At 41.5% G+C, this 12,649-nt stretch overlaps 1 protein-coding gene across 1 annotated transcript in view; it reads right to left on the reverse strand.

Moving 5' to 3' along the window:
• COLEC10 (collectin subfamily member 10) overlaps window positions 1-12,649 on the reverse strand; it is a 59,528-nt gene that overhangs the window by 13,165 nt on the left and 33,714 nt on the right. Inside the window, exons 2-3 of the mRNA XM_056111462.1 lie at window positions 7,005-7,076; window positions 4,580-4,651 (exon numbers count right to left, since the gene is read on the reverse strand). Coding sequence (XP_055967437.1) covers window positions 4,580-4,651; window positions 7,005-7,076 — 144 coding nt within the window. The remainder of the gene's footprint in view (window positions 1-4,579; window positions 4,652-7,004; window positions 7,077-12,649) is intronic.

Consider the following 12,649-nt stretch of genomic DNA (forward strand, 5'->3'; position numbering starts at 1 on the left):
GATTTAATACAGGAAAACCATAGTTTTAAAAAATATAAGTAAATGTATAAGAAATAACAGGGTGTTTTAGGGGGTTGAAAGAGATAATGCAGTGGGTAGGGCACTTGCTTTGCATATGACCAACCTAGGTTCGAAGTCTGGTATCCTATTTGGTTCCTTGAACATTGTCAGGAGTAATTCCTGAGTGCAGAGTCAGGAGTAACCCCGGAGAACTGCTGGGTGTGACCCAGAAACCAAAAACAACTAAAAACAGCCACTTTTTGTTATCACCAAAAAATAATTACATAAAGTAATATATGAATATAGTTTAGTCTATTTAAAATAATATTTATATGCAAATTCAGTTCAATTTCATCTAGACTGGAAGATGATTCTAGTTCTGCTATAATTCTGGTTCTGAGCTAACCCTAATGATGAACTCAATATTTGTTTTGACAAAATTGTAGACTTTTAAAAAGAAAATAAAGTATGCACTGGCAACCAAGGAGATGGTACACCTGTCATGTACAAATAGAGTGAAATAAAGGAAATGCCTGGTAGGCCTTCAGAGGCAGCAGATACCATTGTGAATACAGAAGAGAGGGCTTCTCCAAAGTGGTAGCCTTTAGTTGCATCTTAGTAATGTGGAAAACAGATGTAAGCACTGCCTCAATTTTTTGATTTTCTGGCATTTTCACATGAATTGCCTTTCCTTTTGTCAACAGATGAGAAGACAAAGTAGGTGTGGGGTGGAGGTGTGAAGTGAAAGACAACACAAATAAAAAGAAAAAAAAACATAGCTTGATTCTTGGCGCTGCCACTTACTAGCTAAGTGTGGGTAGGCTTCTTAATTACTTTGAAAAGAAATTCATAAATTCAAAGAACTTATTTTATTTATACAAGACTAAAATTTCAACATTGAAATTTAGTTTGGACACTTGAAATCAACAATTTCAAATAATAAATAAAAACCCAAATACCAAAAGACTGAGAAAAAATAGATGATCCTATCAAGATGTGCAGAAAAATAATTTTACAAACCAATATACATTTTTTATTTTGAAAAAGGAAAGAACACACAGAAAAGAACTGAAACCCTCAGCTTGATAAAGAACCACTACCTATAACATACTTCTAGCAGCATATTTTATATTGATAAATTTTAGGCTTTCCAAGTAAAATCAGATAAAAACCCTCACAAATTCTATTTTAACACATGACCACATTATCTCTCTCTATATATATCCATAATTTTAACACTATCATTACAAAAGCTATATATGTGTATACACACATATAATAGTTTAGGTAAGATAGTTTAGTTAAAATAGTTTTAATATTTATGTTTTGATGTACGTGGTTATTGATTTTTTTAAGCTTCCATTTCTTCATTCTTTTTCTTTTTTAGGGGGATGGGGATGGGGACACCCAGCAGTGCTTAGGGCTTACTTCTATATCTTCACTCAAGGATCACTCCTGGCACACTTGAGGGACTATACAGGATGCCAGGGATTGAATCTGGGTGAACTGCATACAAATCAAGCACCCTATTGCATTATACTATTCCTTAGCTTCATTTGTTCATTCTTAAAGTAAAAATAGGGGCTGAAGTGAGAACATTGTATGATTTTTACACAATAATGAACAACTTTGTAATACTCCATCTCACAGTGATTCAATAAACAAGTGAAAATGATGTTACATGAATAAATAATGGTATGTAACTAATAAAAAAAATCAGAGAAAGGATGATGCAATGCTATCTTGTCTCTTAAGATGCTCTCTTTGCTTAATTACTACTTCAACATAAGTTAGCCTCTGTGTTCTAAATCAGAGTGATGGTAAAGAAAAGCAAGTTAGTACTTAGTACATGAAGGATGTGTACTTCTAATGATTATTTCACCCAAATGAATTTTGGCTGAATACTATAAACAAAACTTATTTGGGCCCCAAAGTGGGAACATATCTGCAATAACTGTCTTTAAGGTGAAGAATTACTGGTTGCATTTAAACAAACAATCACAATGTTTTCACTGTAAAAGCATTAGATTGACTGTAAGTAAAAAACATTTAGTTTGCTAGGAGATTGTATTAACCTACACTAAATCTTTCTTTCTTATTCCTTAGAGTAAATGTTAGAATTCAGAAAGCTAACTTTTCATTGCAAGTGACAGCATTAAGCCAGTCCAGAAAGTTAAGTTCAGTCAGTGAAACATTTTGAAGGGTCATTGACAAAATGAGGACAAGACATTTCAAAATACAGATTAAAAAGGAAATTAATCCAGATGAACCAAAACATTTAGTCTCCTTAAAAAAATAATTCTCGTAGATGCTTATATATTCTGATGGCAAATCTCTGGAACAGAAAAAAAGGAAATTAGTGCTAAGAGAAAGTCATCACAGGAGATCTGCAGAACCTTGCCTATTGTCTTTATATTTACAAAAATCAAAAGTAGAAAAGAAGGCCACACCACAGAAATTTTATGTATTTTTTTTATTTCTCCATCCATTTTCGTTCTTAAAAATGTACCTTTAAAAAGTTGTACTGTATATTAAATATTTGTATAATATACATTACAATGGGGTCCCATGGAACTGGAGAGATAGGATAGGGATTGAGGGGATTATCTAGTGCACAGCCAAACCTGATTTGATCCCTGACACTATCTAGGAACCCCCAAGCACTGCCAGGAGTGATCCTTGAGCACAGAACCAGGAGGAAACCTAAGCACAGTCGATGGTAGCCCCCAAACCTAAATAAATGCATAAATAAATAAAGTACGGTTTCCACAGAGTTGCTATTGATTTAAGCAGATGGAACAAGTATGCATTTCTTTCTTTTATTGCCTCCTAAGTTCATAGTGTTTCAGAAGAAAACAGGCAAGTTAACAAGCCATGGCAGTGAATACAGTGATGACAGGTAGTCTGCAGAAGGAGACCATGAATCTAAGTGTGAATGAGAAAAGGACCTGAACATGATGAAACTAGTTAGCCCTCTGATTTTCAGATTACTATATTTTAACCACTTTGCAATTCAGCATTTTCTTTTTGCTGTTACCTTTCACGTCTCACCCCCAGTCACTTAGAACTGTCTTTCAAAACTTAGGTCATTTCTTTGTTCCCACCTTGCCTTATTCTCCCGCATGGTTTCCACAGTAGTGAGAGAGCAATGCTTTCTGAGCAAGTCCTATCTTCTTAAATAGTCAATGGGTTCATTGCAATGTATTTACATCTTTCTTTGATTATTCAAACCAAGTAGAGCAGTGTGTGTATAATTAACTGAATAGTCAATTTAGGAACTGCTACTATTGAGGAGATTTATGAGAGGCTGCTAGGGGTGGATTGCTTAGACATAGAGGAAGCTCCCTTCTGTTTTTATATAGAAGCTAAAATTATGTACTGTAGGATAACACTCTTTTGTCCTTCCTCAGGTAGCTTAGGTTTGTCAGGTCACACCCATCTAAGAACACTGAACTTGCATTGTAAGCAATGTCCTTTCTGTGTGGACACAGGAAGACAGTTAATATTATGCTTTGTAACTTGGGAGTTGATTGACTCCGAAAAATATTTACTCCTGGGCATCTGATTTCTTGACTCAGTTGCCCTTAGTTCCTAGCACCCCAAAAGCAGGGTCCCGACGAGGGACTGAATGGACCCAGGGCAAACAGTGAGCTACCCTGGCATTGAAATGGGCCAGGCCAAAGAGCCACGATACTCAACTATAAATTGAGGGCATGATCATGGACAAATGCTGTCATGATCCAAAAGTAAGTAACGACGAGACTAGGACCCTGTTGGAGCTAGGAAGATTAACCTGGCCTGAGGACTGCGAAATGTATAGTGAAATGTTCTCAGGAAGAACCAAACTAAATTTATATCTCTTACTGTGCTCATACAGAATGACATTGCTAGAAATATTAAAAGTAGATTTATTACAACTATTTAAGTAGATTACTAACTGAGGGAAGAACACACCCTTGTTGGGATTCCACCCTTGGGTGGATCTCCTAGTAATCTGAAGTAATCTCTGTAGATGAGATTTTATCCTTGAGTTAATCTCCTAGAGGAGTGGTCTTACCTCTCTTTGTTGATTCGTCAGTATTCAACCCACCTTTATGTCACTGCCTTATATGACTGCTATATAAACTAAGACGTAAGCTCGAAAAGGGAGTCAGAAGTGAGAGAGCTCGGGCTCCAGAGATCCAGAGTCAGAGCCAGAAGGAGAGAGGTTCCAAGATTGGGGCCCAGGAGAGAAGGAGGCAGAGAAAGACAGGAGTGAAGAGGATTGGAATAAACTACTATTGATATAGACCGGCCTGGCCCTCGTTTCTTCTTCCTTCTGCCCTTGGCCAACAGCCGTTCCGATCCAGGCCACACACAGCAGCTCAAGAGCACCGAACACAGGTGGTAAGACAGTGCCATCCAGTGAGCCCGTGAACATACAACCTTTGGCGTGATAAGATTTTACAATGTACAACTTCAGTCAGTATCCAAAACAAAATGGTGCAGATAAATAGACGTAGAGAGGACTATTATATTCTATTCAAGTAATTAAGTATTCAATTCTCTGATGTTTTAAGAATTGTAAAATAACTCTTACCCTTCTTGCCAATAGGCCCAGTCTTGCCAATATTACCCTGATCTCCTATATCGCCCAGTTCTCCCTTAATTCCTGAAAGACAAAGCATATTATCTTTATGCATGAGATTTTTATATTCACTCTAAAGATATGGCTAACATAGTCACCTGAATGTAAGACAGAGAAGGTTATTCTTCTATGAAATTTATATGTCTGTCCTGTACCTATATTATCTACGTTGATATCCTTTTAATATCACTTGTATCACTTGTCCTCCTGTTATTCATCTATTTGATTGAGCAGGCACCAGTAACATCTCCATTCATCCCCGTCACGTGCTAGCTTAGCCCAGTGGTATATTGGGGGCTCTCTCAGGATCAAGGGAATGAGATCCGTTATTGTTACTGTTTTTGGCATATCGAATACATCACGGGTAGTTTGCCAGGCTCTGCCATGTGGGCAGGATACTCTTGGTAGCTTGCCGAGCTCTCTGAGAAGGAGAAACTGCCTGGTTTCTTTTCAGATCATTATAATATAGGCACTAAAATTAAAATGCTGTGTCAGAACAGATATTAAAACACTTGCCAGTGTCTGGAGTGATAGCACAGCAGGTAGGGCGTTTGCCTTGCATGCAGTGAACCAGGTTTGATTCCTAGCATTCCAGTGCATGAGCCAAGAGTAACCCATGAGCATTGCTGGGTGTGACCCAAAGAGAAAAAAAAAAAACCAAGAAGACAAACAGACAAAAAAAAAAATGGCTTGCCAATGGTAGTGCTTCTAAAAGGTAATGTTAATCCCAAGGTCAGAGGAAGGATTTTGAAAAATCTTCCTATTCAAATTCTATTCCTTTCTAGAGCATCATAGAGATTCTACTTCTTCTCTATAGAAGAATAGGATTTCAAAGGCCTGGAAGATGGGTCCGTAATTTAAAGGCCTACCTTACTAGAAATAGACTGTGAGTTCAGACAGCGGTACAGAGCGTAGTAGCCCCATGATATGCTATTTCTTTCTTTTTTTTTTTTTTTGCTTTTTGGATCACAACCAGCAATGCACAGGGGTTACTCCTGGCTCATGCACTCAGAAATTATTCCTGGCGGTGCTCAGGGGACCATATGGGATGCTGGGAATCGAACCCAGGTCGGCCGCGTGCAAGGCAAACTCCCTACCAGCTTTGCTATCTCTCCAGCCCCTGATTTGCTATTTCTGATGAGGGGAAATAAAATACAAAATGAGTTTTGACTCTTTTCCATCTTAATAAAGCAGTAGAGAGGAACTAACTGCTTATTGATAGGGCATCTGTCTGACACACGTGAAATTTTACGTTTGATCCTTGATACCACTAAACAAAACAACTAAACTACCCATTTCTCAATCTCCTAGCTCCTGATAACCCTTTACCACACCTCCAAATTAAGGACAAATAAGGAATATGCAATAATAAAATAAAGTAAAATAAAAATATAAAGAGATCGTCCCTACTGGACTTTTATTAAATAAGTAAATACCTTAGGATTGATGAAAGGCCCTTCAAAACTTTTATAAATTTTGTCATGTTTTTTCCATGATGGTCTAAATGTAACAACAAAGTCTCCAATGGAGACGTTACTGGGCCCGCTCGAGCAAATCGACGATCAATGGGAGGGCCTTTACCTTTACCAAATATAATTACCAACTATAAAGTTATACCTTTGTGAGAATAATTTTGCAATTGATTATACATGATTTGGGGTTGTATACAATTGATTGAAATTGGCTGTATATAAAAAATACAATTTGCAATTGTTATTGTTATAATAAACTAAACAGAGTCTAATTCAGAACTTCTCTACTGAGGTTTCAAAGGACTGTGAGGCTTTTTAAATTGCTAAAGATTTAAAGATCATATTGTAGACCACCACCTTACTGCAGCTGACTTCAACAAACCCTAGGGAATACTTCTAGGACTTAAAAGACCCACATTCACAAAATGCCAGGGGTTTTGTTTGGGTGGGGCTTACTCTTCTTCACTTTGTGGGTAGAGACATCTCTAATTGCTCTCATCTAGATTCTCTTAATTCTTTCCTATATCACCAGAGACTGTGATGTCTTGGAGAAAGGAAAATAGACTTTTGGGTCAGAGAACTCTTTGGCTTCTTCTTTTACTCTTTGAATTTAGGCCAGACAAAAAGAGCTGCTTGGGATTGGCTGGCGATGAAAGCCACAACGCTGAACACACATATGTTTCTAAAATAGAATGATTTTTACATGGCCTAGAGGCTACTGTTTTCCAGGATTTCCCCAGAAGTCCCTCTCCCATCAGCCAGGGATTCGATTTGAAAACTACACCATAAAATGTTGGCATCTCATGAATCTGAAGTGGAGGATTTCATGCAAGCAACTCACTTCCTGAATAAGGATGGTCAGGAGAGGATGAAGCATAGTTTGAACGTTGTGCTATTTGACCTACCTTTTGGGCCCGCGCGTCCCACTTTGCCATGTTTTCCCTCTTCGCCGGGGTCTCCTTTCTCACCATCATCTCCTTTAGAAGTGGAAAATAAAATAATGGAAGAGTTCAAATGGAAACATAAGTACATCCCCACCACCACCACCCCGAAGAGGAAGAACATGTTTGAAATCCATCTGTCAGTAAAGGTTTGCCTTACAAGTCTCAGTTGCGTGTAAACTTATATGGGACCTGGAACACTTGGGACAAGAAAACAAACTCCTATATTTTATTCTTTCACTTTTCTACATTTTATGTCTGAAGGAATATACTTGTGGGTGAATCCCTTCAAATTCTTTAATAGTTTGCCTGGCAAACTTTATTCTTTCTAGAGAAACTGGCAAATTCTGGAAGTATGCACACATATGTACATAGATACACATGAATATCGGAACTATATAAAATATAAATTAATTTTTAATTAGTTAATTATTTTTTAAATGAATCACCTTGAGATGCAGTTACAGACTTACAAACTTTCGTGATTACATTTCAGTCATACAATGATTGAATACTCATCCCTCCACCAGTGCCCATTCTCCACCACCAATGATCCCAGTATCCCTCCCCCTACTCCCCCTGCCACCTCTGTGGCAGGCACATTTCCTTTTACTCTCTCTCTCCTTTTGGGTGTTATGGTTTACAATACAGGTAGTAGGTGGTCATCATGTTTGGTCCATAGTCTACTTTCAGCATGTAGATGCATGCTAAAATATAAATTTGTAAATTATAAATTTACAAATTATAAATTTACAAATTTACCAAATATGCTCCCCGTGGCGCACCAAATATGCCAAATACCAGTAACAATGATGGGTCTCATTCTCCTAAAAAGCCTTGAATATAATCTCAGGGCTAGGATGAAAGAGACGTTACTGGGGCCTGCTCGAGGCAATCGACGATTAACAGGATGATGAATGAATGAATGAATGATAAATTGTATAAACATAAGCATTAAAATATAACATAATTTTGTGTATATACATATTTATGGGGCTGGAGCGATAGCACAGCAGGTAGGGTGTTCGCCTTACAAGCGGCCAACATGGCCAACCCAAGTTCGATTCCTCCGCCCCTCTCGGAGAGCCTGGCAAGCTACCGAGAGTATTCGATATGCCAGACACAGTAACAACAAAGTCTCCAATGGAGACGTTACTGGGCCCGCTCGAGCAAATCGATGATCAACGGGAGGGCCTTTACCTTTATACATATTTATGGCTCTAGAGTGGTACCCCTTATCGATCAGGGATTTATTATACTAAGACCCGCCTCAGTGATATCGGATAGTACAGAACTTTCTATCTTGTGATTTTTCTGTACATATGTATCTACAGTACAGTTAAAAATTTAAGTTAAGGGGGGTATGGTGCAGCCAGCAGGTCAATCTGTACCTGTGAGGCGAGTGCATCAGCAGCCTGATGGCGCCTTCAGACTTCCAGATACCCCAAAATTATTGCTGTACCTTTGGCCAGACCCCAAACACTTGGGGCAAAGTTTACAAAGAAATTAAACGGCCAAAAGTTAGGTATGTGGGAAACACACCCACAAACCACCTCCGGCTCAGCTATATAATTGGAGGCATGGCCTCTCTGGTTCCTGATTGAACTGCTTAATGGCCATGATCCCAGAAACTTAGAAACAAATCTCGAAACCCAGTGGCTTTTGGCAGAAATGCATCCGGTCCCTGCAATAGGTTACCAGTGCTGAGCAACCAAGGTGGGAATAGGTTTCATGCCTTGGCCTGTTTCCCCTGGCGGCCCAGCGGCCACCATCCTTCAGAGGCCACTGGACAGTCAGGTTTGGGCCCCCAGTGATGAGACACGCAGGGCCTCATGGGATGGGGGTGGAGCCAGTCCTGTCCTCCCCACCCCAACGAGACCCCAAGTCATCACCCACCAACGGCCTCTCTGGCTCCTGATCAAGCTTCTTAATGGCCATGATCCCAGAGACTCCGAAACAAATCTCAAAACCCAGTGACTTTTGGCAGAATTGCATCTGGACCCCACAGTGCATTACTGTAGCCAGGCCACCTCAGGGAGGAAAGGGTGTTGTCCCTCCACCTGCTCCCCCTTGGCGGCTCGGTGGCCATCATCCTCCAGAGGCCATTGGACAGTCAGGTCTGGGCCCGCAGTGACGAGACATTTGAGGCCTCACGGGAAGGGGGTCTCTGCCCCCGCGCCGCGGTGTTCCTTCCCGGAGTCCCTTGGAGGGGAGCGGGTTGAGCTTTCCTCCCCGCCCCGGCCAGGGCTACGGCAGCCGGAGACCTCCAGGACCAGCCACCACCATGCTGAGACCACTCTCCGCACACCTGAAGGTACTGGCAGAGGGACAAAGCCACGCGGGTTCCGGGGCCGAGACCTCCAAGCCTACTCGAATTGGAGTCGAGCATCTTCCACCCAGATCCTCCAAATTCCAGTAGGCGGGGGTCACACCCACCACCTGGCCCCCTGGCGCCGTGTAATCCCATCAGCGGCCAAGACTCAGAGACTATAAAATCCAGATCCCGGACGAGAGCAGTGCAGTCTCTGCCCCCGCGCCGCGGTGTTCCTTCCCGGAGTCCCTTGGAGGGGAGCGGGTTGAGCTTTCCTCCCCGCCCCGGCCAGGGCTACGGCAGCCGGAGACCTCCAGGACCAGCCACCACCATGCTGAGACCACTCTCCGCACACCTGAAGGTACTGGCAGAGGGACAAAGCCACGCGGGTTCCGGGGCCGAGACCTCCAAGCCTACTCGAATTGGAGTCGAGCATCTTCCACCCAGATCCTCCAAATTCCAGTAGGCGGGGGTCACACCCACCACCTGGCCCCCTGGCGCCGTGTAATCCCATCAGCGGCCAAGACTCAGAGACTATAAAATCCAGATCCCGGAACCGCGCGGCCGCATTCGCGGCCGCGCGACATCTTATTATCTCATTCCTACTTTGGACAAACTTGCAGGCTGTCAAATGTAGCCTGCCCACAGGGCAGAGTCTGGCAAACTCCCCGTGGCCTACCAAATATGCCAAATACCAGTAACAATGATGGGTCTCATTCTCCTAAAGAGTCCTGAATATAATCTCAGGGCTAGGATGAAAGAGACGTTACTGGGGCCTGCTCGAGGCAATCGACGATTAACAGGATGATGAAATGAAAAATGAAATGGGAAGGGGGTGGAGCCGGTCCTGTCCTCCCCACCCCAAGGAGACCCCAAGTCATCACCTATGAACAGCTTCTCTGGCTCCTGATCAAGCTGCTTAACAGCCATGATCTCAGAAACAGAAACAAATCTCGAAACCCCGCGGCTTTTGGCAGAAATGCGTCTGGACCCTGCAGTAGGTTACTGTTGCGGGGCCACCCCAGGGGAGAAGGGGTGTTGTCCCTCCGCCTGCTCCCTCTTGGCGGCTCGGTGGCCATCATCCTCCAGAGGCCATTGGACAGTCAGGTCTGGGCCTGCAGTGACGAAACTCATTGGGCCTTACAGGATGGGGGTGGAGCTGGTCCTAGTCTCCACGTTCCAACGAGACCCCAAGTCATCACCCACGAACGGACTCTCTGGCTCCTGACCAAGCTGCTCAATGGCCATGATCCCAGAGACTCATGAGCTAATCTCAAAACCCAGTGGCTTTTGGCAGAAAGCCCTCCAGATTTAAGTGTTAAAATTTCGGAATTTCAAAACCACATGGCCCTACTGCAGCTGTGCAACATCATATATCATTCATAACCAGCAATAGAACACAAATTGTCTACTGTTGCCTTTTCAGCAAATCTGAGTGATGGGATAAAATCTCAAACAATAATGGTGGGTCTAGTGTAAAAATATTGAATGTGATCAAAGTAGAGAGAGACTAATGTGGAAATCATCTGCCCCACAGGTAGGGGAGGGTGTGGGATGGGGGTATACTGCTCTTTTTGGTGGTGTAGAATGGGCACTGGTGAAGGTACGGGTGTTTCATTGTATGACCAAGACTTAGACCCAAAAGCTTTGTAACTGCTCTCACGGTGATTCAATAAATAAAATTATAAAAAATGAAAAATAAATTAAAAAATTAAAAAAATGTAAGTTAACATAGTAAGAGATGAGTAACAATAACTGATAATAATTCACCTTCACAAGAAGGTTTGTGAATGTGTTCTCCAAATATCTCACATGGAATTTGATTGCATGTACTATTGTTGGACTTTGGTTGACTATGTATAAGGGGTAGCTATTGTGTATAAATCCACTGCTGTTTGCATGCTTGGGAACCTCCAGAGTGTAGGCATAAACCAGGAAGCTAGGAACAGAAAATGAACGCGGAATGGGGAAGTGCTGAAATGCAGTTATGGTGAGCAGTGACTCAAAATCAGAGGTCTCACTCTTGCGTTGGACCCAGTCAAGGAAAGCTGGCTCAATGATGGATGGCCTTCATAAAAAATGTCCTGGATAGTACATCAGGAGCTGTGAATTTCAATATCAGAATGATCACTGAGAAGTTAAGGAAACTTAGAGTCAGTGATTGGGTTTATTGGTTGTGGATATGGGCTTGAGTCTCAGTTTATTTTCTGAGAAAGTTGGAGACATAACTTCCCTTTCTGAGTCTTATCTTCTCCTACAACATTAACTTAAAAATATCTACTTGAGAGGACTCCCATGAAGTTTTTTAATTTTTATTAGATTCATTATTATTATTGGGCAGAGCGATAGCACAGCAGGTAGGGCGTTTGCCTTGCATGCTGCACACCCGGGTTCGATTCCTCTGTCCCTCTCAAAGAGCCCAGCAAGATATTGAAAGAATCCCAACTGAATGGCAGAGCCTGGCAAGCTCTCCATGGCGTATTCGATATGCCAAAACAGTAACAACAAGTCTCACAATGGAGACGTTACTGGTGCCCACTCGAGCAAATTGATGAACAATGTGAGGACAGTGCTACAGTGCTATTATTATTATTATTATTATTATTATTATTATTGTCGTCACTGTCACTGTCCTCCCATTGTTCATCGATTTGCTCGAGTAGTCCCAGAAACGTCTCCATTGTGACAATTGTTACTATGTTTGGCCTATCGAATACATCATGCGTAGCTTGCCAGGCTTTGCCGTGCGGGTGAGATACTCTCAGTAGCTTGCCGTTATTATTATTATTATTACTATTATTATCATCATCATAATTATTATTCTTTGTGTAATACCTAGTTATGCACATGTTACTCCTGGTGCTGTACTCAGGAATTGTCCCTAGCAGAGCTTGCACGACCATATGGGATGCCAGGGATTGAACCCAGGTAAGCCCAGGTCATCCACGTACAAGACAAAGACCCTACCTGCAGTACTGTCATAGAGTCCCACTTCCAGAAATTTCACACACAAAATAAGAAGATCTGGCATCAATGCTTAATACTATTTCTTTCTCTAGACTTCAGTTTTCTCATCTTTAACCTGAGGATAATCCTGCCCTTTAATAACTCTACGAGTTATTTTTGAATCAACAACATAAATATCGGGATGTACTTTGAAAATAAAGCGAATAACACAATATTATGACCTGAGTTATCATCACAGTAATATCAAGACAGTGAGGAATCCTGTCAATTATGAAACGAGAGTAGAAAGGAGACAGAAAAAACATTCCTAGAATTAAATGGCTTAATAGAG

This window comes from Sorex fumeus, unplaced genomic scaffold (genome assembly GCF_029834395.1).
Source record: "Sorex fumeus unplaced genomic scaffold, SorFum_2.1 ptg000002l, whole genome shotgun sequence".
Classification (NCBI taxonomy): domain Eukaryota; kingdom Metazoa; phylum Chordata; class Mammalia; order Eulipotyphla; family Soricidae; genus Sorex; species Sorex fumeus.